This window comes from Haliotis cracherodii, unplaced genomic scaffold (assembly GCF_022045235.1).
Source record: "Haliotis cracherodii isolate W230 unplaced genomic scaffold, xgHalCrac1.p SCAF_1, whole genome shotgun sequence".
Lineage (NCBI taxonomy): Eukaryota > Metazoa > Mollusca > Gastropoda > Lepetellida > Haliotidae > Haliotis > Haliotis cracherodii.
In genome coordinates, this window is record NW_027266264.1 from 32,568,850 (window position 1) to 32,596,396 (window position 27,547).

General features: G+C 40.3%; 1 protein-coding gene across 1 annotated transcript in view; it reads right to left on the reverse strand.

Annotated features, from left to right (window-relative positions):
• Positions 1–704: 704 nt before the first annotated feature.
• LOC139476084 (NPC intracellular cholesterol transporter 1-like) overlaps positions 705–27,547 on the reverse strand; it is a 40,115-nt gene continuing 13,272 nt past the window's right edge. Inside the window, exons 4-22 of the mRNA XM_071259337.1 lie at positions 25,131–25,263; positions 24,112–24,344; positions 22,712–22,812; positions 21,712–21,872; positions 20,734–20,862; positions 20,028–20,210; positions 19,233–19,347; positions 18,895–19,022; positions 17,160–17,297; positions 16,491–16,580; positions 15,257–15,447; positions 14,649–14,770; positions 14,108–14,234; positions 12,338–12,396; positions 11,251–11,392; positions 10,297–10,528; positions 9,098–9,211; positions 6,375–6,537; positions 705–5,691 (exon numbers count right to left, since the gene is read on the reverse strand). Of these exons, the coding sequence (XP_071115438.1) occupies positions 5,546–5,691; positions 6,375–6,537; positions 9,098–9,211; positions 10,297–10,528; positions 11,251–11,392; positions 12,338–12,396; positions 14,108–14,234; positions 14,649–14,770; positions 15,257–15,447; positions 16,491–16,580; positions 17,160–17,297; positions 18,895–19,022; positions 19,233–19,347; positions 20,028–20,210; positions 20,734–20,862; positions 21,712–21,872; positions 22,712–22,812; positions 24,112–24,344; positions 25,131–25,263 (2,707 nt within the window). The 3' untranslated portion in view covers positions 705–5,545. The remainder of the gene's footprint in view (positions 5,692–6,374; positions 6,538–9,097; positions 9,212–10,296; positions 10,529–11,250; positions 11,393–12,337; positions 12,397–14,107; positions 14,235–14,648; positions 14,771–15,256; positions 15,448–16,490; positions 16,581–17,159; positions 17,298–18,894; positions 19,023–19,232; positions 19,348–20,027; positions 20,211–20,733; positions 20,863–21,711; positions 21,873–22,711; positions 22,813–24,111; positions 24,345–25,130; positions 25,264–27,547) is intronic.

Here is a 27,547-nt window from a genome sequence, read left to right on the forward strand (position 1 = left end):
ATTATGAATATCACTTTTTAAAATGGCATGATTGTTGTCCTTATTTGTCGACAAAGTAGGTCAAAGACATATTACAGACCGTTCAAGATATTGCATATGTTTTTCATCTGTTTCAATTTTGATAAGTCGACACATTTAGATAACCGTATGTCACAGAATGGTTAACTTTCATTGTGAAAATATCCTGAAACGTGAACAGCTTTCCATTTGCATAGTTGTCCTTTGTGCACATTGGTTGTACAGCCACTTTGATGTATGAGACTGTATTGTCATGCACCTCACAGTTGTAGTAGCATTTCTATATATTTATTCACATTATATGCAAATTAGCATAACACCACTGCCAAAGTCAGCACTGCACCATAGATCTGGAGCCAGGGCACATGTTTTCTAACACTGTCCAGGGGGTTCTTAACATTTTTCAAGGTGTATACTTTCATATACTTAGTATAAAGAAACCTTGACAAACCACCGAACCAGCACTGGTCCGAGTAAAAATAATGTCATGTTACATATAGGACATTTGAAGCCATTACAGAGTAATACGTCTCAATTGGATAGGTTTCCCAAAATTGAACCAATTCACCAAGAAAAGTAGCAGACCTCATTGTTAAAAGCTACTATCCTCTCAGTTTTTCCGCTGATCAACAGTTTAGCTTGTGCACAGTGCCTTTGACAAGGATCACGTCTAAGTTGCTGGGGACATATTGAACCAGGATAGATGACAAAAGCTGGATTGTTGTTTATGTTTATTGTTTACATGGTGCAGAAGATGTACAGATCAGACAGACTGGACACAGCAGTGCTGGCAGGACTCGGACATGGTCAATATTTCATGGGATTGTGCACACAGTTCCTGCATCACTTGTCAATACATGCAGTGTAATTGTGGTGTGTATCGATTTTAAATTGAGTGTTCGAAGAACGATTTGAGAAAGTCGTGTATACAACCCTGTGAAGTACTGTCGATGACCCTGCAGCTGTGGTACCAGTTTCTTGCACAACAGATTGATGTTGATGCAAGTTCAAGTCAGGTTAATAGAAACATACAGGCATGATCAGCATGCTAAACATTATCATACATCAGAGTGAACTGGCTAGCACTTGGAAGATCAACGTTACTGTGCTTTTTATGTAAAGCTAGGGTACCTGTAGATTTAAACATGCTCAGCTGGATTTGGAACCGAATGTGCAGAGGGGGCACTGAAAGCACGTAGCACAGCAACCTAACTAACATGAAGTGGGCACCTCTAAAGAAAACTAAGCCTTCCGATGTTTTCTTCTACACTGCACGTCGCTAAAATGACGTCATATCCCTCATTGTGACACAAAAGATATCATGTCAGTCATATATGAAAGATGGCCAAATTTCAAGCTCGTGTTTCCCACCTAACTTTAAATATATTCTCTTGGTAGATTGCTGTCGTGTTTTCTGTAAAAGATTTAATTGCCACACATCCTTTGAATTTTGTAGTAAGTGCACCTTTACATTTTATATAATTATTTAAAAATGCCTACGGACAATGACTAAAAAGAAGTACTATTCTATAGATATTATCTTCCACGTTGATGAATCTGTCAAATCGTCTGTTTCAACCTGAAGGGGTCTATTGACGGATCAGAATTGAGAAATTTCCAAATTCATGGTTATGATTGTTATCAACAGCACGCGTTGTACAGCTATAGAATGGCGTTGTACAGCTGTAGAACGGCACTTTGAGGTCTTATGGTTGTAATGCGAATACACAGAGTTAATCAACATATTTTGGGCAAAGAAACCGGCCCTCCAGCGTTTCAAGTGCTCATTATTAATCCAAGTATCAGAACATTTTTGTATGAAAGGTGTGCTGATTTGTTAACAAGTTGACTAGTTTCCTGTAAACACACATCAATAAACTACAAGATTTCAAAATGGTGGCCTGAATATGTTCACTAGAACTTGTATCTATGAATGTGAAAAATACAGAAGGTTAGGGATGCTTAAGTCCAGTTGAGTCTATTTTTTCCAAGACTGTATGACAACTCTGAGATGAAAGTTACCAGATGCCTCTATAGTTACAGAACCAAGACTTCAATAGTTAGGTAGTATCCTGATTGTTGTTAGTGTTACTGCATGCCTTGCAATCTGAATAGAATTATTTAGAGATTTTACAACCTCTCTGTTTAGACCTTGTGCTTAAGATGATTTTAGAACTATGACTGTAGCACCCTACTGTCTGCAGACTATCACAGAGATGACCATCTAGGTTTAACTAAGAGGGTGATGGGGCTCACTAAGCATGGAGACTAAAATTCAAGTTTGAACTTGACAAATATAAGGTAAATTTTGTGAAACAAACAATTTGAAAGCATCCTGTCAAAAGCAGCCCCTTCCATAGAGCTGTTTTGGCAGGAAAACATCAAACAAGAATGTTCAAGAGAAGTCATGGTAGTAGCACTAACTTGCACCACCCAAGCAAGACAACTGTTGAAACAAGGACAAAATGGTAATTAACATAACAATCGTATGCCATGTAATCTCAATAATCTCACTAAAATAAATAATATGCATTGTTTGTGCAGTGATCATGAATTTACTACTGCTGATTACAAACATTGTGACTTGCTTAACGATTTATCTCATAACTGAACAAGATTAAAATAATGAATTAAATATTCCTGTTTTCTTCTGTGACAGAATTCTCAAGGTTAATACTTGTTCAATCATGACAGGCTCTATCTGAAGTCTACATGTAGGAATGATATCTTTATGCAAGCTGATCCATTCAGGAAAATACCAATACACATACAATAATGAAACATAACAAAAGTAGTAAAATGTAACAAACGGACACATACCACAAATAATCTCAACACTACAAATTTAGATGTGTGAAAAACAGTTCGGAACATGCCAGCATAAATACTCAATAAAACAAACTTATCAAGGCACAGTCACGTGAAAATGTCCCAACTATGTACAGCTCACATTCATTATAATGACCTCCATGCTCCACCAATTCAAGTTGCTCTCTTCCTTGGGCAATGTGCAGCATCAATATAGATCGCGTTATCGAACATCATCTTCCTGAGGCAAGGGAATTAACTGACAATAGAAGTCCAATTTCCACCCTTGCCAAACTAGGCTGCAATTCCGGTGTTATATTTTTGCTGGACTAACAAGTCTATGCATAGTCCATCAAAATCACATAACGAACTAGACATTCAGTTTGTAAACAACATGGATTTCAAATCTTTTCATGTTTCTTATCAAGGTGCTCAAGTGATTTGATGCACTGGGCGAGGTAAGACAAAAGATTACAAAAGATCTTGACTGGGCGCTGCCATTTTGTTTTAAGCAAATGCAAGTGATATGAGAGGTGGAATGTGATTGGTCAGTAGGAGGGACAGAACTCGTAATTGCCACTGGTCACTCGCGCCATGAAATTCCAGCCAAGTACAGCAAAGGTGGAAACTAGATTGTCAGTTAATGCCCTTGCCATGGGAAGATAATTCAACATATGAATTACTTTTGTTGATTCTTGTCATGTTCTGTACAAATAGAAATGAATCTGCCAAAGAGTAAATGTAAATTCATACTTGAGATTAAATATGAGATAATGCTGTCTACTACATCTATTTTACTTGCAGTAATTTTGCAAGTGCAAACTCAGCTATGCTTGAAGCATTCATAAAATATATTTCTTTCATCCATGTTACAAAATTCCAGTGTACAACTTCCAATATTTGTACTATACCTGTCTTTCATACCATTCATTCAATACTAAAAATACCATGTGCAAGTAATATCAGCACGAGTCTGGATGCATGGCCACAATATATACAATACATCATATTGCTGCTTGTATTAATAAACATATCAATTACACACTGATTGGCATTCAAGAGGTTGCTCTACATAAAAACAAGCAATAACGTGGACAAATATATCTAGAACTTTTAAGATTTTTATAGTGAGTAAGAGTGGGGTTTAACACCATTTTGAACAGTATCCCGGCAAGCCGGCTTACTATGACAGGAAAGCACCAAATGAACATTTTCATAAGCGTGCATGTTGCATTGCAGAAATTCTCACCTTTTTAGGGACTGGTAATTAATTATGTATCATATTTTACTGATATCCCCTGGAGTTATGATAATAAATGTCATTTTTTTCCCTGAGCCTCCCCACTTAATCTCTCTCTCCTCCCCTATTATTTATGACTAGTCCCTTAACATCATGTAGGGTATTTCTTCATAAAGATGTAGCATCTTCACTGACGAATCCAACCAATTACCAAGAACTTGCTATCCATTCCATTGCTTGTTATTATGAGAATCAATGTGTCAATACATGATAAAGTTCATCCCAAATTTGTTTCCATTTGTTTCATGACATGCATTGATTGAGGGGGCAAGTACCATGATACAAACGCTACATCATGAGGAAAGCATAGCCTGATAAAACCTGATGGCATGATACTCCCGCCAACAGATGCCGCCACTGGATCTACACTGACTCTGCTACACTGACTGTAGGATGACATAGCATACTGGAGAATCTGTTATAAAGAGGGTAGAGTTCCCTGGAATATTTTAGGACATCATTTGGTGGTTGTGGACTAAAAATGTCTTCACATCTTCACAAACAAGGTGGAACATGACACACTGGCCAGACCAAGTTATCTTCTTGTTATAGAAAGCCTACCATGAACTTTGCGAAAGTTAAAAAATAATCGTAAATAATCTTCTCAGTGTGCCTTTCTTAAACATCCTTTTCTATACTTAAAACCATAATCTAAGAGTCTTTTGTGTTTCTAAGGAAATTAAACTCACATAATCATCAATATCAATTAAGATGTTCAAATTGGCCTCCTGCCTCTTGAGGAATTCCACGAACCAAACAAACTGGTCTGGCCAAAAGGAAGGTAGTTTTTGGCTCATGAAAACACTCTCCTAACAACTGTCAATCAAACACCACGTCAAATACAGCACAGGTTATAAAAATCATATCAATATTCATTTACCACTAAAAATGTGTTGGTGGTTTCCTACCATGTTCCAATTTCCATATTAAATTTTTCCAGTGAAACAATCACATATTATGCATCAAGGAACTCCAAAAATATTCTGGTAAATTTAATTTCAAACAAATCAATTCTGATTTATCCGACTTCATTTCAAAATTGGAAAAATAGGAATTCATTACAATGCTATTTGTTCTGAAATGAGTGTCCCAATGTTAATCCCTCAAATAATCACAAAATTTCCCTTGCTTAGATTACTAAAATACATTTCATTCCAAAGCCACCGTGTAACCTTCACATGTTATTTCTTACATGGATACATCACCCATCCTGTATGGAGTGGAACAGTACATATATAATCACTTAAATAGAACAACCTGAGCCTTCATTAACAAATACCATTTGCAATGTGAAATCACTATACACGTACACTTCACAATCTCCCTTACAAGTCATAATAGAACTGAGCATACATCCACACATTCATACTAGGACAGTGAAAGAACTTTGGATTTTTGTTTGTCGCTTGTCTGTGTACATTAATGTAGACTGTCGTAGCTCGGAGGGTTGTCATCTTGGTCTGACATGATGCTGCGACGCTCGATGTTGCGGTTGATGTTACTGTCAGCACCCTGCATCGCTTCTATTCGATTATAGTACACCTTGGCCTTGTTCATTGGAGGCCCTGAGAGGAGATGATTGTAGTGGGGTGAGATACAGAACATGCCTTCAGTACTTTATGGAGGAAATAATAAAAAATGAACCAAATAAACTTTTACTCTGTAAGGCTAAAAGAACAATTGTCTTGGTTCTCAGGCACCGCCCTTAACATCATCATATAGTCTGATGCAGTTTTTGTTTTTATTTCCATTTTAAAAAATAATAAAATAAAATCTTTAAATATTGTCTCGAACACACCACCCCGGCAGTTAAATGCTACAATACTTAAGAACATGATTTCCCCAAAATTATTGTAAACAATATTTGGTTACATTTGCTGGCTTGAACAACAAAACCCAGCCCCAAAAACACCGCCCAATCGCGCAATAATTTAAAAAAGCCATTGCCTGAGAACCAATTTTTTTTTTTTTTTAAGCCGTAACAAGTGAATGTATTACTTGTCCAATGTCAGTTTTTGAATGGCAGGCTGCACATAATTGAGTCACACCAGTGGTTGATGTTATGAGCAACTGTCCACGCCAATGACAGTTGGATGACACATTAAAACCATCACATTTTAGGTGGCTCTGACAACAACCATGTGGTACTGAGAAAAACTGACTCATTTCGCACAAGGACTCTGTATAAAATCTGTGCTTACTTAAGAATGTAAAAGATTTTGCACCTAATATGTCGTAATCAACTCACCAACATAGCTGAGCAGGACAGGCAGGAGGATGAGACCATGTGCTGCCCCGAACACCACGATACCCAGGTACATGCGGAAGTAGAACACCTGGAACAGCTGCGACTTGGAGAACGCCAAGACAATGATACCTCCCAGCTTGGTGAGAGTGATACCACTTAACACCTGTAACAACAATGAAGTGAGAGTGAGTGAGTGAGTGAGGGAGGGAGGGAGGGAGGCTAGGGAGGGAGGGAAGGGGCATGGCGGCTAGATCTTGTGTTGTGCCTGTGTAGCAGAATTGTGTATTTTGACTTACGTATCTTAAACTTTGGTAAATAATTTAATTCAGATTGGTAGATGCTCCTTAAACTAACATGAGGACCCTCTGCTAATCCTTAGGTAAGGTAGTTATGTAAGGTCTTTAGTGATAGGGTCTAGCCACAGCTTGGCCAGTGATGGCCTATTCTATTGTTTCTGTAGCATGTGACCAGGTGTTTAGCTTTAAACAATTCAATAGTTCTCTTCTCTGGTCACTGCTGCATTACAACTCTGCAGGATTCACAGAACTGCATTCTAAGTTAATTTAGATTTCTTTGGTATTTATATGGAGGATAGGATCTGATATTTTTAGCCTTGTTAAATACACTTTTATCATTTCTAATTGCATATCTGTTATATAGTATAATTTGACGTAAACACTGACGGACTACTTCCACATTCCTGGGAAATCCCTGGGAATTCCCTAGCACGAAAACATACAAGCTCCGACATTCATACAGTTTGGCCCTCACTCTATGAAGGTTCATACTCCAAAGAACTCACACAAAGTGAAGGTCAATTCTTAAATGAATAATATATTTACAACATTGCATATCATGTGCATGATACTGCATTTCAAGAACACGGTCTCGTGAAAAACATATGAACGTCAAATTGTGTTGTTCATACACTTATGAATGTCAATTTCGCGGTCATGTGATTGACCTATCGTCCATTGGAAAAGCTGTATATCGTGTAAACATCACAAATTAAAAAATTATTTAATTTAACAATGTCATGATACATATGTGCATTGTGATTAGCAACGACATAAGTAACCAATTAGAATAAAATGAAATTAGTGTGTTAAGCTACCATACAATCTCATTAAAATCAGATCTTAGTTCTCGCTACCGCTAAACAAAGATCTGAGGACATCCCATTAGGGGTCACGTCAGAACGACCTTTCATCCGAACAATCAACAATCAGAGCGTCACTTACCAGATCATGAAAGTGACAGTCAGAATGTGATTTCTAATCATGCAATCTCGAAAACTTTAACATGGGGTATTCCGAACGATAGTTAGGGGTTTAACGACTGAATCTAGACCATATATTTGCCTTTCCAGAATGTTCTTTTGTTTGGGTTTGAAATTTTTAAAGAGAATTTGTCATAATATGTTTCGAAGCGTAGTTGCCAATTTGAAATTATTGCCGTAAAGCACGAGAAATCTGCCTTCTGATTGGCTAATGTCGACTTCTTGTCCGTCCTTCCATTGGTTGGTCTAAATTCGCGCAAGGTCAGTCTGATATGACCCGTAATGGGATGTCCTCAGATCTTTGCTTAGCGGTAGCGAGAACTAAGATCTGATTTTAATGAGATTGAGCTACCATATTGTTTTAAGGTGCTTTCAGTAATTTATACAGTTAATAGCTTGAAGCTGTAGCTGTTATAAGTACATTTATCTCAGACAATAAGTTATAGCTTACAGCTATAGCGAGTGAGTGAGTTGGTTTTTAAGCCGCTTTTAACATTATTTTATGTATATATTTGTAATTTTTTTATGTGTATTCTATCATATAAATAGGATTTGTATCTGTAATAATATACGGATGGTTGCTCTGATACTATATGCTTAAATTGATGCTCATGGTGTACAGTAACTGTAATATTATGTTTGTTTAATGAAAGATTCTTGTAATTTTATATCACTAATTCAACCTTATTACAGTCTGTTTTAGGGAAATATCACCCTCATCCATATTGTGGTGGGATCTCCATATCCCCAATAGAACAGACAAAATAAATCCCACGAACCCCCAACAAGTCTTCGTTGTCATTCCACAGATGTGATACCACTGTTAAACCTGTAGGTTCAAATTTGTATGAGTCCTAAACACCTGCAGTAAATTTACGAGTCAATTTACGTGTAAATTTATTTGTCACAATTAGTTGCAGTCTTTTAAATGAGGGTCTGCAGAGTTTAGTCAGGGCCTGCAGCTTCTAAAGTCTGTGGGTCCTGATAGCAGCCTGACAATTTTGTTTATTTCAATACTGGGAGGGAGGGTGAGGTGAAATGGGGTTTAATGTTGCGTCCAAGGTTATTGCACTTATATAGCGACGTGCATGTACGTGTTTGTGTTTGTGTTTGTGTGGCTGATTGTACTAGTCTTGACTGATGCCGATTTATAGTGCTAGCTCACTGAAATACCATGCCGCAGTTTAACATGAATACCCCACTCAGACACAGTATACTGACTCCGAGCTGACCAGTCCTTGTTTTAGCCCCTTAATGCCGAGCGCCAGACAGGGTAACAACAAGTACCATCTTTAAACGTCTTTTGATATGACGCTGCCGGGGATCGGACCCCGGACCTTCCGCTCTCCGGGCGGACGCTCTACCACTAGACCACGGAGGCGGTCGGGAGGGAGGGAGGACGAACAGGGTGCATACATCAAAACATGTAGACTAGGTAACCTACCGAGCTCCCCATTTGTGCCAGAGCGTGTTTGGCTCGCTCCTTGCGTGTCGGCATGGTGCTGACGGTGAAGGCTCTGACAATGTGGGAACAGAACTCCACCGCTATACCCACAGTCTGAAACATATCACAGGACATGCATACAGGCACAACAATACAAATAGGTAATCATGCTGTTAATCTAGACTACTGTTTCACGAGAATATGTCCTGAAAGGAAAGAAACATCCAGATTAATAACTAATGTTCATTTAGAACAATACAGATGTGTGGGGTTTCCAGAACAGCTTAGTCTGGACCAGCACTATCAAACAATATTTTGTTAAACTCAATCATCCCCAGTTACAAATGTAATAAAACAGGAAGAGTTAATAAGATCTTGAGATCCAGAACCACTGATGATATTAGGTGCTATACATATATTTTTGATTATCATTTCAGTGATCCCTCGCTACAATGCTACCTTTGGGGTCCAAATAATTGATGAGTGTTATAGATCAGTGGTTTAACCGAGATGGAGCTGTAGGTGGTAGATGACCAACAGTATACATGCTCTGCCTACCTTACACCATCTACATTGCAGAGTTTAAAAAAAGATTAGAATAAAAGTTGTTTATGATTCATAGTGTAAAAAAAGATTTATCGCGTATTAATATGCGCTTTCAAAAAAACCATAATATCCCTTTTAGCGAGTCATCGTACGGCATTTATCATATGTGTATCCATTCTCTTGCAACTAAAGTTTGTTTCAAGGTGTCAATAGTGGTAATCTGACTGTGGTTGCTGTAAATTATATCTATTGAATGAAATTTTGAATATAATAACAAATATATATTGCAAACATAATTCCAGATAAGCAATGAACAATTTTTTTATAAACAGATATTATAATAACGGGATTAAATTGCGTACTTCAGTTCAGATTTTTTTACTGATATTTCCAGTGTTACGTGATCGCGGTGATCAGCTGATAATGTTTTCTGAGATTGGGGAAAACATCGTGTCATTGGAAAACTTGAGTTTATTAAAAATGTTAGTAAATTTCTGGAGCCATGCTTTACCTCGTGCTATAACCGAGTTAGCACTATAATGAAGAGCACAATAGCGAGGGAACACTGTATTATTATTGTTGTTCTTGTTGTTGAACGCTGCTCACAGGAATCCCCACGGGTTCCCCTGCCCCAGAAACCAAGAAGCAGTTACCATGACGAGGTTGACCAGTGACACAGCGTTGAGTGAGATGTCCCACAAGTACATCAGCCCCAGCATGTCGGCCAGGATGAAGGCGATCGTGATGACGACCATGATGGCAGAGTACAGCTCAAAGCCCAGCAGGACGAATGTCACTAAGAATATGGCGCCAACACAGATGGACAGGTTCTTGATGGTGTCATGCACGATGGTCAGATACTGCTCATAGTAGACATAGAAAATACTGAAATGGAAAACACAATCTGATAATGAACGGAATACATTGTTTCTGTGGCAATTAGATAAAATGGCTTATTACCAGGGACACTGTCAACAGAATTTCAAATATCATATTACAATTTACAACCGGTGTAGGAGATTGGTGCTGGGAAAATTGAAACAACTTGACACAGCATGATTGACAATGAAGCTTACTTGACAGACTTTCAGCTTCTAGAACACTTGTACCTTGAGAGTAAGGATTGATTTTTGGCACAAGGAAATCTTATAGAATTTGCTGCAAGAGATCCCATGACAAGTAGGAGTAGAAAGTTTGTGAAAAGTAAATGATATTAAATGGTTTGATAGTTTTGAAAACAGTTAATATTCAAATTTCTTTCAAACATTAACTTTGATCCGATAAATCAGGATACATAATGAATGCTCCACACCAACTAACTTCTCAATGCATGTACAGACAATGTACTGTGAAAATATTCAGTCACAGATTTCTATAAAACTGTGGGTGTATGGTACAGACTGATGACCTGTTGTGTTCCTTGGATTTTGATCACAAATTTGGCCCCTACTGGATAAAATATGGTATATTGAATGTTCTCCATCACGGCAAGATTGCGTCAACTGTTTTAACTTTTGTCATGTGACTGCAGCAATTAATGGGGAAATGCGTCACCACAAACCTGAAGCAACAAGTCTTGTGTCTCTCCCCGACCCCTCTCCACCTACCTGTATGGGAAGACGGTGATTCCTTCCTCTGTGAAGTTCCGATCCCGTGTAATGTTGCTGGCTATTTCTCTCGCCATCTTGAGAGCACTGATGTAGTCGTTGTTGGTCTTCAGGATAGTGTGGTATGTCATGAAATATGTTGCTGTGAAAAAAACACAAAATACATTCAGCTTACCTCAGCATGCACATAGTGTACAACATATGTAGGATTTAAACTTGTGTGTCCGTACCTTCAGATTTTAGTAAAATACCATAATGATCACAACATCAACAATACTACATTTTCTATTTATATTCCGCCAGAATCCTTTCACCAAGTGTATGCTCTTGGTGTTGCATTAATAATATTACCCAAGTCAATGGATCAGTGTGCACTCTTATTTTAATTCTCAGCTCCCTGGGAAGTATACAACCTGCCTATATAAGGTGCTGGAATGCTAAGTCACATTACCATCTCAGCCTACCAGGTGCCCTTTTACTGCTGTGTGAACAGGCATATTTTGAACAAAGTCAGTTGCTTTAGGATAAAACCACATGTGCAACATGTGCTTCAGAGAGGTTCAGGACCTAGAAACCTAGAAACTCAAGCTGATGCTGATGCTGACGAGTCAAGCTGATGTGAAGTCACACACCCTACAACTACACTCACAACTAACATCGGCCTGTATATAATCGTGAGTGAATTGTGTTTAATGCCGATTTTAACAGTATTCCAGTTATATCGCTGCCTGTCAGCTTAATGTGGGAGGAAAGCCTGAAGTGATGCAGGTCTCAGACGTTTACCACTTTGGTGAAACCCATGAGCATGGTTATGGTGCTGACAAACCTAGAAACATAATCGGGGCGAATCGGGATTCGAACCCAATCATAGGTTTCTGGCCCAAGGGACGCAACTCTGCACAACAAATTGCAGCGCCTTTGACAACCGGGCCGCCCGTGCTCCCTGTACATAATCGAGCCTTGATCCCACATACCAGGAAGAATAAGCAAGATCTGACATTGTCCGAGTCCACCAGCCTAATGGGGACCCAATGCTGTGGAATCCTGTTAAGGCGACAGTATGGAGTGTTATGTAAAACTGACAAACCTCCAACAGTTGTGTTCTTGTTCAGCAGCTGTACAGCAGACCCGTAGGCAGGATGACCACTGCAATGATGAAGTCAATAATGCATGTACTAGTAGTTAAAACTATGTACTTCTAATAATGGATCAGATGTTAAGTGTGTGTGTTTCTACACTGGTGTGAATGAGAGTATGGATTTACGCCCCTTTAGCAATATTCCAGTAATATTACAGCGGGGGACTCCAGAAATGGGCTCACACCTTGTACCCATGTGGGGAATAAAAAATGGGCCTTCACTGTGACGTGCGAATGCTTTAACCACAAGGCTATCCCACAACCCACATCTGCAAAAGTGAGTATGGTTTTACACCGCTTTTAGTATTCCAGTATTCCAGCAATATCACGGCAGGGGACACTAGAAATGGGCTTCACACATTGTACCCATGTCAGGAATCGAACCTGGGTCTTCGGCATGAGGAACTAACACATTAACAACTAGGCTACCTGACCGCCCCACTTCTGCAAACAGGTTCTACAACATCTTGTTTGTCCTATCTTCATAAAGATGAGCTGATTTCTTTTGTTCAGGATTCTAAGCCCGACCATCATGAATGCAAACAGTTTCATTTAACAGCTACCCATCATCCTGTAGTGGTACAATTTCAGGCGAATATCAGATCATACATTTCCTAAACACTTCTTACCCCAAGCACATGTTTTAAACTGTATGACAAACTTGAGTTACATGGGACTTGAAACCCTACATATAAAAGTAAGTGAATGTTGTTTTGTGCTTCAGTAAGCCATATTTCAGCTTTTTCACTGTAAATAATCAAGACTGGACAGGGGGCAGTGGTTGATTAGAAGGGCTATGACAGGTACTCGAGTATAGGTGGACTTGAGTCTGTTTTCACAGACGCGACTATCCAAGAAAGAGAGATTAATTTGTTGACATTTGTTTTTAAAATTACAGTAAATAAAACAGTATTTTTCTTCCACACACTGTCATGTGTAACGAATCACAAATGCATATAATGTCAACATACTCATTTGGTTAGATAATAGGGGTCAACTGCAGTGTTTGGGTCCTCACTTTAGGGGTTTCTGTAAGGCATACTTTTCACGTCCAGGTCATTTTGGGGCATGTTGGGGTCCTTTTTGCACTATATTGCCTGAGTTGTCTCTTTTTGTTTTTGCTAATAATCACTAGACAAGAAATGACTTCAGCAGTGGGGCGCAGTAGGTCACTGTGTGTTGCTGGTCAAAATTGTCTGTTTTGGTAACGTTTTGTGCAATGTTAGCGTTTAAAACTTTGTAAGCAACTCAAACAATTGCCATGCAGGTTTGGTTTTGACAAATGATAACTTTCATAACATCAGCAAGACCCGGGTACTTGAGTCATAGTTAGGTAATGATAAACAGGTATCTGAGTCCATTTTCAACCCATCACAGCACTAGTTGATAGCAAGCACGACAGATGCTGTCAGGACATAAGGACACCCAATCTGCCAGGTCACACACTGTAACAACTCTATCCTCATAAGTCCACTCTTAGAAGTGAATGGACGAATGTTATTTAACACCACTGTCAGCAATACCAAGGTAAGCTGTAAATAGTCTTGGCCAGAGAAATCAGTATCAGAAAACAAGCACTGATCCACGCCACTGCATCATGTGGACATATAATCAAGCAAGTCACCGAGATCGACCACCCATTCCACTTCTGCCTCCTTGTATGCATAAGTTACTGTGGGCCAATCCTAACCCTTAACCCCACCATGAAGAGGAACCTACCCTTTGGAACACTTGACTTCAGGAATGTCCTCCAGGTACCAGGGCAAGAAGGGCATGAAGTCCTCCTCTGAAGGACGTCCTTTTGCAAAGTTGGTTAGGTTGCATTTAACACAGGAGTCATTGACAACTGAAACATGAGATGAGCTAGTATCAACGAAATGTTTGGTTGATTACCTAGTTACTTCAAGAGTCTATAACAAAATCTACAAATCACATTCAAGAATCTCCAAACCTATATTATCTTACCTTCATGTGAGAATATTGATATCTGATTGGTTCACGATATCTAGATAAAATACTACATAACCCGCATGGGAGGGAAAAACAATGCTGAGCAGGAGAATAAATCCCTTACACCTCGCCAAGAAGCAAACAGGCTGCACATGGATTTCTGAGCGGGACAATAAATCTCTTGCACCCAGCTATGAATGAAAATCACTTGACAGATTTTTTAAGTTAAGTACCCAACTGAAGATTCATTAATTGACCAGGCCTAACAAAGAAGAGAAAACACATAGAAGACAATGATCAATGTCCTCACTTGTAGCTTTGCAGAATGTGTCTGTCTCATCGTAGTAGCGACAACATGGCGGGTTGCCGTCAGGGGTGAGCCAGCTGAAGTAGTCGTCCAGCCACGAGGAGGCGGGGTGAGCGATGCGGGTGCTAGTAAACATCACAATCATACACAGTTGAGAACGGGTCAAGGTATTAATCAGTACACTGGAGACTATCATGTGATGTGTACATACGTGCGTGTGTGTCACTTGTCCGGATTAATGCTGGTTTTGTAGAGCTTATCTCTGAGACACCAAGCTGCAGTTTAAGATGGATACCCCACTCAGAAACAGTATACTGACTCTGTGCAGACCAGTTCTTGTTTTGTGCCGAATAAGATCATAAGTACCATCTTTAACATTTACATTGGATAATCGGGGATGTAAGATGCTGCAGTATGTCTCAAATACTGCTAATAATTTTTGTCAACTTATAAAATAATATTTCATTTGATCTAATAACCTAAGCAGCTGCTGTCAGAAAAGATAAATGATATTATTGATACCACACAACAAATTAATTTTTTTTGCCTGTGTGTCAAAGATATGAGAAGAGATAATCTATAGAAATGACAGTCAAAATCATGTTACTCACTAATTAGCCTGTTGTGCTGCCTTGAAGATTTGTCCGAGAACAGAATTTTCCGGACAACCGTTGCCGCCGCAGATGTCATTCTGGCCTGCGGTGGTGGTGTAGTTGTGTCCAGACTTGACCACGAAGTACACCGGTGGGCCAACAGACAGGTAGGCTGACAAGTTGCCAAAGTAATCCAGAACGTACGAGTCCTGAATGTACAACATACAAACATATGATACCTGTATAGGATCTAATGGGGCTCCAGGTAAGCTGCGTCCCTCCTCTAAATATGCATGATAAATCCCATTACTCAATTAATTCTATGTTTATATACACATAAATATGCATAAAAATTTAAAAAACAAACAATAGTAAGACAACACTGTGTATTCTTTTCATCTTGCATACTTGTAGTTCTTAGTTTTATTTACTGATCAAATGCAGGCATAATTTTGCGTACATTTCTTATTGTTAATTAGACATGTATGTCACTGTTGCGAGTTTATGTGACATGTTACACACTTGGGCCAGCACACGGATACATAGACTAGACCCAAGAGAAATTTTTAAAAATAATATTTACAATAAGTTGTATATTTAGTATAACTATCTATCTCACAGTATGCTTTTCTTTCAATCTTCGTGAAGAAACAATCCTAGAACACATTTTTAACTTCAAAAAACATATCACCCAAACATATCACAGCCATTACCAAGGTACCATCAGCACCACTGGTCTGTGCAACGCATGAATCTGACCATGAGACGTCCCCAGGTAACTCAGTCTCTTTCTTGCACAGGCTGACATACAACAACTGTGAGGTGGGGATGGTTGGGTGTGAGATATCTGGGGACGTCCCATGGTCAGATAGTATGATATTCATGCATTGCACTGACCAGTGGTGATGATAGTAACCTTTGTCACGGATAGGACTTGTTTGGGTGATATGTTGTTTTAAGCTGGAAATTTGGATCGTTTCCACACCAAGATCAAAAGAAAGGGAAGAAATACATAGTGTAAGAAAGGATAAGTTATATAAATTATATAAATTTATATAAAAAAGATCAATACCAAGTATAAAGGGGTAAGAACTCAATGACTCAAAACATTATCTGGAACCCTGACCTACAGTTGTGGGGCTATGAGAGGAATAATATGTCATCTTAGTGACACAAACTAGATTCCAAGTATGGTTTTATCACACTAACCTAACTGTGACTGAATATTGTTGCAATACTCTGTGAATCTCACCTCTGGCATGGACAGTTTTTGATCCAACCCGATTTCAATCCTTGGTGCCATGGCACAGCTTGCACAGAACCAGCCAACGAAGACAATCATCTACAACACAGTTGACACACAGACTGAGAGATACTGGTGTTATGCCAAGAGACCTCTATGTACTGTATCACTACCAATACAAATGGCCTCTATAAAGTGACAAAACAAATCTTAAAGAGACCTCACGGCCATACAGAGTAAGAACAGGTCCAGAAACCTATGATTGAAAGAGGTGACCAAATGGACGGGTTGGTCAGGCTCAGTGACTTGGTAGATGGCGTGTCAGTGTAAACCGACAACGTGAATTATAATATCAAAATCTCTGGATTGTCTGGTCCAGACATGATTATTTACAGACCTCCGCCTGGAATATTGCTGAGTGTGCCGTTAAAGAACAATACAACAACACACAAAAATAAAACAAAATAATCTTAAAGAGATGCTTTTCAGTTTCCCCAAGGGGTCACAAATATACCAAGACACGGTAGTTAATATATAAGAGCATACGCATAGAAGGATATCTAAATACATGCTAAGAAATGCTAAAACATTTGACATTGACAATGTCACAATGCAGGAATATTGTGATTAGTTGACTGTGATAAACTAGTGAAATCTGAAACATCAATTTGAACTGACCACGATAGGCCGGACCCACTCCTTCATGATGAAGTGAGAGTAGTAGTCCTTGACGAACGTGTACAGCAGGCCCTCGCGCTTCTCCTCCTTCTCTGCATTCCTCATCTTCACACAGCAGCAGCAGTCAAAGTGATTTTTCTAGACACAGAAAGCTGCATTCAATAATGGCATTCACATTTTAACAGGGAGCGGGAGTATGATTTTACACTGCTTTTAGCAATATTCGAGTAATATATGCATCCTGTAATATCTATCTCATGGCATCCAGGCACATAAGTGCCACCACACATGTGATCTGCAGACACTCACCTCCTGTCTCATGGCATCCAGGCACATTAGTGCCACCACACATGTGATCTGCAGACACTCACCTCCTGTCTCATGGCATCCAGGCACATTAGTGCCACCAGACAGGTGATCTGCAGACACTCACCTCCTGTCTCATGGCATCCAGGCACATTAGTGCCACCACACATGTGATCTGCAGACACTAACCTCCTGTCTCTTGGCATCCAGGCACATTAGTGCCACCAGACAGGTGATCTGCAGACACTCACCTCCTGTCTCATGGCATCCAGGCACATAAGTGCCACCAGACACGTGACCTGCAGACACTCACCTCCTGTCTCTTGGCATCCAGGCACATTAGTGCCACCACACATGTGATCTGCAGACACTCACCTCCTGTCTCATGGCATCCAGGCACATTAGTGCCACCAGACATGTGATCTGCAGACACTAACCTCCTGTCTCTTGGCATCCAGGCACATTAGTGCCACCAGACAGGTGATCTGCAGACACTCACCTCCTGTCTCATGGCATCCAGGCACATAAGTGCCACCAGACACGTGACCTGCAGACACTCACCTCCTGTCTCTTGGCATCCAGGCACATTAGTGCCACCAGACATGTGATCTGCAGACACTAACCTCCTGTCTCATGGCATCCAGGCACATCAGTGCCACCACACATGTGATCTGCAGACACTCACCTCCTGTCTCTTGGCATCCAGGCACATTAGTGCCACCACACATGTGATCTGCAGACCCTCACCTCCTGTCTCTTGGCATCCAGGCACATTAGTGCCACCAGACATGTGATCTGCAGACACTCACCTCCTGTCTCTTGGCATCCAGGCACATTAGTGCCACCACACCTGTGATCTGCAGACACTCACCTCCTGTCTCTTGGCATCCAGGCACATAAGTGCCACAACACATGTGATCTGCAGACACTCACCTCCTGTCTCTTGGCATCCAGGCACATTAGTGCCACCAGACACGTGATCTGCAGACACTCACCTCCTGTCTCTTGGCATCCAGGCACATTAGTGCCACCACACATGTGATCTGCAGACACTCACCTCCTGTCTCTTGGCATCCAGGCACATTAGTGCCACCACACATGTGATCTGCAGACACTCACCTCCTGTCTCTTGGCTTCCAGGCACATTAGTGCCACAACACATGTGATCTGCAGACACTCACCTCCTGTCTCTCGGCATCCAGGCACATTAGTGCCACCACACATGTGATCTGCAGACACTAACCTCCTGTCTCTTGGCATCCAGGCACATTAGTGCCACCACACATGTGATCTGCAGACACTCACCTCCTGTCTCTTGGCATCCAGGCACATAAGTGCCACCACACATGTGATCTGCAGACACTCACCTCCTGTCTCTTGGCATCCAGGCACATTAGTGCCACCAGACAGGTGATCTGCAGACACTCACCTCCTGTCTCTTGGCATCCAGGCACATTAGTGCCACCAGACAGGTGATCTGCAGCAAGAAGTCAAAAAAGACAGCCATGGCTGCATACAGAGAGAAGATCTTCACTGCTGGCATGTCGGTCAGGGCACCTGAAAAAGAAACAAGCAATTCAAGCACAACATGACTGTGACCGATGTCCTGTGTGCTGTACATACAAAGAGTTCGGGCTTATGCTAGTATATCACATTCATTACAATTCATAAAGCAAACAATACTGACATCACACAAACACATATGCAACAACAGCCATTTACAAATCTGCATTAAATAGTCGGGGTTATCCTAGCAGCTCCACGTACCAAGGAAGAAAGCGATGGACTCAGAGAAGCTGGTCAGCATCATACTGGGTCCCACTTTGCCCACAATGCGGCCTATCTGCTGTTCCAGGTCCTCTGACGCTTGCCGCTGATCACGCTGGAATAATCAAGTCCTCTAGTCAGTATGGAGATTAACATCATGTGTCCCAAGACAGGAGGTTAAGACGTTATATCAAGAGGACTAGCGGACTAGCGGTTAATGGGTTAAATGTATGTAACCGTGGTAACTGAAAACATACATTATTGCTGTCAAAAGTCACAAAAACAATTGTGTGAAATGGATTGTGATCCTGCATATAGTGGTTCCAAATTCAGATCCAGGATTTTGAATGGTAGGAATGGGGTGAGGTGTGCACACTGTCCCAGGCACCGTGCTCAGGTATCACCTTTTCTTTGTTTGTTGGTTCTTTAACGCCACACTCAACAATATTCCAACTACATGACGGTGGTCAGTAAATAACCACTGGACCAATCCAGTGATTGACATCGTGAGCAACGATCTACGCATTTGGGATACGATCACATGCATCAACCAAGTCAGTGAGCCTGACCACCCTATCCCGTTAGTCGCCTCTTATGACAAACATAGCCACATTTTAGGGCAATCCTTCCAACCAGGATCTATATGGGTCGTATCCTCTTCGATCCATGACAATATTTAAGGTACAGTAGAAAAGGTAGATGCTAACATCCAGTTATATTGGTAAAATTGCATCAGTGAGGGTTTTACATCAAACTGATGGGGAAGCAGTACTCATTGACTTCATCGGAAGTTACCTGATAGGCCTGTACTAGGATGAAGATGTTGTCCACGCCAACAGCCAGCACGAGGAAGGGTACAACCTCGATGATGATCAGAGTGGCCGGCTGGCCTACGTAGCTGAAGAAGCCCAAAGAACACCCCACCGACAGAAGCACAATCAGCACGCCGGCCAGACCCATAGTTATTTTGGAGTCAACCTGAGGAAGAGAATATGACTGGCATGAGTATTTCGGATCAGTCAGTCAGTCAGTCTAATCCAGTGATAGAAATCATTAGCACATTTCAAGGAATGAATTAATGATTTCAACATCTGACATTTTCACACGAAGTGAATGAGCTTTGTATCACGCCACAGCATTTCCGTAATTTGACATCATGTAGCGAAACATGGATGAAACCAAACATGTTGTAGGTCGTAGACTTTAACCACTTTGGTGACAACTACAAATACAGGTGTGGAGCTAACAGACCAAGAATCTGGGATTTAAACCTATGACCATCCTGAACAGATTAAGGGAAGCAACTTGGCAAAGTGAACTCTGGTGCATAAGGCCACTTGGCCAACTCTTTCCCTTTTGAGATAAACTTTTCCCCAAAACAAATCTTTTTCAATGATGAAAATTTAATATGTCAGAGCTGAATGTATTCTTAAATTGTATTAATAGGCCTTAGAGAAAATAGAATATTAAAGTCTTATGTTCTGAGACGGGGTTGTCTTACAAAGAATCTGGCGCAGGTGTTGATCTTGCCTAGGGTGAGGGAGATGTAGGCGAACATGATGAGATAGCTGATGAGGATTGTTATGACGTCGGAGGAACTCTCACGGTCAAGCTCATCCTGGATTGACCGCTGAAGAAAGAAAAAAGAGGAAATAAAAGATGAGAGAAAATGCTGTACTGAAATGCAAGGTTTGTTCTGGATACAGTAATCATTTTAATTAACATGTCAATAAATATGTCTGTGTGACATTTCAAAAGGGAATAGCACATTGGGCAGAGGTAAATTTTAGCATCTTTTCTGAACGCGGAATGATTCTGACGAAGATGCCTGTTACAAAGTGTGGAGAACGCAATGGACATTTCTTCATCTAATAAGACCTAGCAATTATAAGGTCCCTCAACAAGTCATGCTTACAGAAGTGTTGTACAGTACAACACGGATATAACGAACTACTAGGGACCAGAGTAATCAGTTCGTTATATCCGTTGTTCGTTATACACGTTTTCGCTCGGAAATGTCCGCCATCTTGGATAAGACAAAACACAAAACAAACGTAACTAATGTTTGTTTTACAGACAAGATTACATGTACAGGTAGGATTAACACAATGCAAATTTAACAAGGTTGATCCGTCACCGCTGATTGTATTGTTTCGCTGCTGATTGCATACAGCCAATTGTCAGTGACACTTGACACTGAGTGAGATTTCTCAGTTCGCTATACACGTCGCTAATTAGTGATAAATGGGCTTGTCGGTGATCAGATATCAGTTCGCTGTATCCGTTAGTTCGCTGTAGAGAGTTCGTTATATACGTAAATTTTATATGATATTATATAGGAGATAAATTGGGGATTTTTTAACAGTTCGTTGTATCCGTTTGTTCGCTATATCCGTGTTCTACTGTACTTACTTTTGAGAAAGCCATGCACATATTGGGGATGTGCTTCATCATAGAAGGTTTGTAATGTCCCACTTACCTCCGAGGAGAAGGCGATGGACATGTTGGGGTTGGAGAAGCCCTTAATGAACTTGATATACTCTGCTTCCCAAGCTTCTGCTTTAGCATTGTCTGCCTCGTTGACATGGTTGTTGACCAGAAATGTAATAACCAGGGCTGTAGCGTTGTGGTAGTTGTCACCTGTGGACGGGGCAAAGGTGCTTACATTACCACTACTGTCAAATGTGGACCACCAACAACTACCAAGTATTCTGGTTACAACCATTACAGTGGCAAAAACAAAACAGGGACTTACCGTGGATACAACACTAAGTGACCTTGGCAGACAAACTGGTAAAAAAACATCACTGTGTTCAAAAGTTTGAAGTCCAAATTTTCGTGAATTCAAGGTACCGTATTTGACATAATTAGCGCACAGGGCGCTCTCAAAATTAGAAATAGGGGGCTCTTATTAGAATAAAATTTTGTTGAAAAACAACCAACAACAGAGTTGAAAGATCGTAAATTTCGTGGTTTATCCTGACAGCCTGAAATGATACAAAAAAAGTCTGTGTGTATTATACACGACAGATATATTTTTCAAGAATTTAATTGCCAATAATTAAGGGTGCATATAACACACAAGTGTGTACTATACAAGAATAAATAAGTCTTGTGTACATTGATCAATCGGAAGGAATTGGAACTGTTCACTAGCCAATATATCAGCAGATATCGCCGTGGGCGCTTATCAGAGCGGGGCGCTTATTATGTTGAATACGGTATGTTAATATTTTGATTAAAAGAAAAATTGTGAAACTAAATACTAAACAGCATCTTCTTGTTTACTGGTACTGTTATCCTCTGCAAAGTAATAACATTAGTGTCATATTTATAAAATGACCTAGCAAATATTTTTACTTACATTTGGGAATTCTAACTGACAATTGCTTCAGTATTTGGGGTGGAGTATTGGCCTTAGAGCAGTTCTAGATACATCAGTATTGCAGTAGCCATGATGACCTAGACATGGAACCTACCATCAAATCCTCCCAGCGCCACCCAGGGGAAGGTTGGTGCCCCATCCGTCCCCAGGCATGAGGTGTGGAGCTTGGTGGTGTCATTCAGTGATGCAGGGGCTCTGGAGACACGAGGAACTTGATTAGACGACAGAAGATGCAGTGGGGCATGCAAGATTTACATGAGATTCCCTCCTTTGTGTTTGTATCTCAATAAGAGTAGCTTCCTGTGAGGTCTTGTATTAATACAATGCTACATCTAAGTAGCTTACTGCAAGCTCTTGTATTAATACAATGATGCTACATCTTTGTGACTAGCTCCCTGTGAAGTCATGTATTAATACAATGATGCTACATCTTTGTGACTAGCTCCCTGTGAAGTCTTGTATTAATACAATGATGCTACATCTTTGTGACTAGATTCCTGTGAAGTCATGTAGTAATAAAATGATGCTACATCTTTGTGACTAGCTTCCTGTGAAGTCATGTATTACTACAATGATGCTACATCTTTGTGACTAGCTTCCTGTGAAGTCATGTATTAATAAAATGATGCTACATCTTTGTGACTAGCTTCCTGTGAAGTCATGTATTAATACAATGATGCTACATCTATGTGACTAGCTTCCTGTGAAGTCATGTATTAATACAATGATGCTACATCTATGTGAGCATGGATTTAGGCTGCTTTCTGAAATATTCCCACAATATGCATCAAGGAGATGCACCAGAAATGGGCTTCACATATTGTATTGACGTGGGGAAATAGACCTGGGTCTTCAGAATGAGGAGTGAACAATTTAACCACTAGGCCACCCAACTGCCCACATATATTTAAAGTAACTCAGACATAAGACTTTATAAAGGGCAAGAAAAGTGAAAAAGATGATTAGTTATTTCCGAGAAAGAAAAATTGATAATATCACACGCTCAGTAATCAGCTTCCAAAGCAACTTATTTGGGGGCGTGGCCTAAAACTACGATGTTACTAGTTAATCAAATTGTAGGCAGACAGAAAAAGAAAATATCCCGAGGCAGAAGCAGGCATACTCGGCGTCGCCGATCTCCATCATCATCATGATTGTTGTCACTGCACAGTGTGTCAAATACTGGGTACCTGTTTTAACAACAGTAAGGAGAAGCCCCTTAGTGGTGGAATTTTTTATTTGGTGGATGATTTTGCCTGTTGGTATTATCGTCTGCTTTCCAATTTTCAAATTTATCTTTGGTCAAGCATTTGTGATTGAGTATGCCCTAAACATGCTAAAGTATTAAAATCTGCAAAGTTGATATGTTGACTTCACTTGCCCTTTAAGCCCCAACCACACCCCCACCCCCAGATTATATTGTATGCAGTCATGGTAAGTGAACACTGGATGACAAGTCTGAGGTACTGAGGACCACCGACTGGGGATCTTCACCTGACACAGTAGAGAAAGTGGTCCAGATAATCGGCCGCCACAAAGAAGCCTGAGCTATCCATTGCCGTTTTGTCCAGCATTTCATGTGAGTCTTGGTAGTACTGCAAGATGCTCTGAATGGTACAGTTGGGGTATGCTGGCGCCATGGGCTGGAAGCAGATGTCCTGCAGGCTTACAGTGTCGTTTCCTAGTTTTGTTGTCAGATGCTCCACTGTGTTCTGAAGTCTCAGCACCTAATACAAACAGATAACACACTTCAAACATTTCATCATCTTGGCCCATGAAAGGTCTCCATGGCCATGGTAGCTGTTTTGATTGGTTGGTTGGTTTGTTGTTTTACGCCGCACACAGCAATATTCCAGCTATATGACGGCACTCTATAGATAATCGAGTCTGGACCAGACAATCCAGTGATTGATGTTATGAGCATCGATACACACAATTGGGATCGATGACATGCTTCAACCAAGTCAGCAAGCCTGACCACCCGATCCTGTTAGTCGCCTTTTATGACAAGCATAGTCGTCTTTTACGGCAAGCCTGAGTTGCTGAAGACCTATTCTACCCCGGATTTTCACGGGTCGTTGCCATTTTGAATTTGAACGTGTGAGTATGGTTTTACACGGCTTTTGGCAATATTCCAGCAATATCACAGAGTGGGACACAAGTTATGTAAATTGTAACCATGTGGGGAATCGAATTCTGGTCTCTGTCCCGCGTGTCAGCTAGCGCTTGTCATCCTTCATCATTTTCAAGGACAAGGCATAGAATGAACAATTTGTGTCCTATGTGACTGAACTGTTCACAATACAGCAAACGGTGTGTGTAGGGGGGCTGGGATTGTGAAGAAAATATTTGGGCTCAGAGTTTTAAAAAAAAATGTATCTGGTTTTGCAGCTGGAGCTGAAAAAATATCTGGTCTCAACACAAAATCCTAGGCCCCAGCCACCCCGGTCAAACGGTCAGTCCAATAAAACCATTGTCATGACAACACTAACCATGCTAACAGATTCTCTTACCTGATGCAGGAACTCTTTATCAAAGATGGCTGGGAAGTATTCATACTCCGTGGAGGGAGGCGGGAACCTGTGGGCCACCTTGGAGTGGTTGCCGGTGCGGGTGATAATCAGTTGCTGGGTCCGGTAGAATGGCCTGACACAAACATGGGCAAGTAACAATACGGCACAGTATTACCGGTATATTGCAATATGTTATTCATGGTATACATGGTATATTGAGTTAAATATTATATTATGTGTTGTTATTATCTGTATTGTTCAGCCTAACATCTACATGAAAAATCATTCACAAACGTTTCCCTTCAAAAATTGATTGCTAAATGGCGGAAAATGCAGGTGTTTTTCTTTCCCATTGTTATCTCCCCTGTATCCATGACTACAATATGGCAGCGACTGACTATGCTGAGTAATACTTACTTTAGTATACATGTGGAAAAATGATCTGCATGTACAATCACTGTCAAGCAATTTAGCTCCCAATATATCACAAACTGTATCACAATACAGATATTCGGTATCTGCATCGGAATATAGTGCAATATATCTTATTATCCAGTACACATCTACACACCCACGCCCACATTATTCAAAAGTCAATCAGAGCCATCTATAGACGTCTACCACCAGTAAAAGCCATCAGCAGTTGTGTGGTACTGAGAGACCAAGGATCATAATCAGAACAAATCAGGGACATCAGGGATTGAAACGAAGAATTCAGCTCTTCTGACAAATGATGAGCCAAAAGGGGTCCAAATTTACGATGTTTACAGACAAGTACCATCCCACAAAGGGATCGTAGAACCACGACTGTCGTAAGTCTATGTTAACATGGTTAAAGTACAGGACCCACTTGCACAAAGCGATCTTAGCGCTAAGATGATCTTAACTCCCATACTTTAATATAGGCTTACAATAGTTGTAGTGCCAAGATTGCTTTGTGCAAGTGGGCCCAGGTGTTACTATGATTTTAGTACTAAGATCGTTTTGTGGAATGGGGTCTTGAAATCAGTAATAGTTGGGAGGACTTGGTTCACAATCTCATTAAAAATAAGGACCCACTTGCACAAAGTGATCTTAGCGCTAAGATGATAGTAACTCCCATACTTTAACATCGGCTTACAATAGTTGTAGTGCTGATATTGCTTTGTGCAAGTAGGCCCTCATCTTTTATTCCTAAAGGATACCTCTCCATAGATGATCGCGCAAACTAGCCCCTGAGTGAACTTTACTGCCCAAACAGAATGAAGGACGAGTGGGTTCTCGAGCCAATTTGACATCTGCTTTCTAAAACAATCGGGCTTCAGTTTTTGTAACTAACATAATTTACACGGACACACGACAGCCACTAAAGCCATGAAGGCAGCTGTGTGACATGGGCCCCAGGACATAACTAGTCGCAGCTCTGCTGTAACCATGGCAACCAAACACATTCAATCCATTGTTATTCCTTGCTATTTATCATGCCAATTGGTGCCTTCAACATCTGTCAAAAGTTTTCAGTCTACTATGTCACTGAGTGGTTTTGGCGCTGTGTCAGCCACATCACTGCAGGGAGCATCACGACTAGGTTTTACACACTGTACCATTGTGGGGAATCAAACCATGCCCTTTGAGTGATGAGTCAACAATTTGTTTACATTAGACTACCCCTTGGCCAGCGTAAGCCAGTGTTGGACCTATTCTTACACAAGTAGATCTCAAGTGGTCATACAAGTTGTCTGTTTTCATTCATCTGCATATTGTATTCAGCATTAAACTCCAATGTGTCCTGCATCGTGCATATCATAACCTGGCTAAGAGTCTCCTTACTGTTTCAGCTTATGAAACACCAAGGCTAAGATTTAATCATAGTAATACTTCATCTATCCAACTACAGAGCTACAGATAAGCAGCATATCTGCGTAAAATACCCCCCCAATATCATTAAAAACCCAATTACTTTCAATTAACTTGCGTACAGAAACGCATGAAAAACTTAAATGTATAAAAACAACATGCGTAAATACTCAATGAAGATTTTTCAGCATGTGTACAAAGGAGCTAATTTCCGAAACACAATTACGATCTAATTTACTTTCTGAGTTAAGCCTATATATTCAGAACATCTAAGCATTATTTCATTTTTTAAATCTTATAGTGTTCACTAATGTAAAGAAAAACCCAATAGGGTGATGAATAGATGAGTGAAAAAATAGTTACCCAATAATGAATATAATAACCCAATTAAAATTGAAACCCTAGAGTAAAAACTCAATTGCTCAAAAAGTTATCTGGAGCTATGCAACTAGCAATATAAGCAACTTTGACATATGACAGTAGGTTGATGCCCTTATGCTTGTATACAAATGCAATTGTACATTGTTTTTGTTTGCATGTTTATCGTTTTAAGCCACAGTCAGCAATATTCCAACTACATT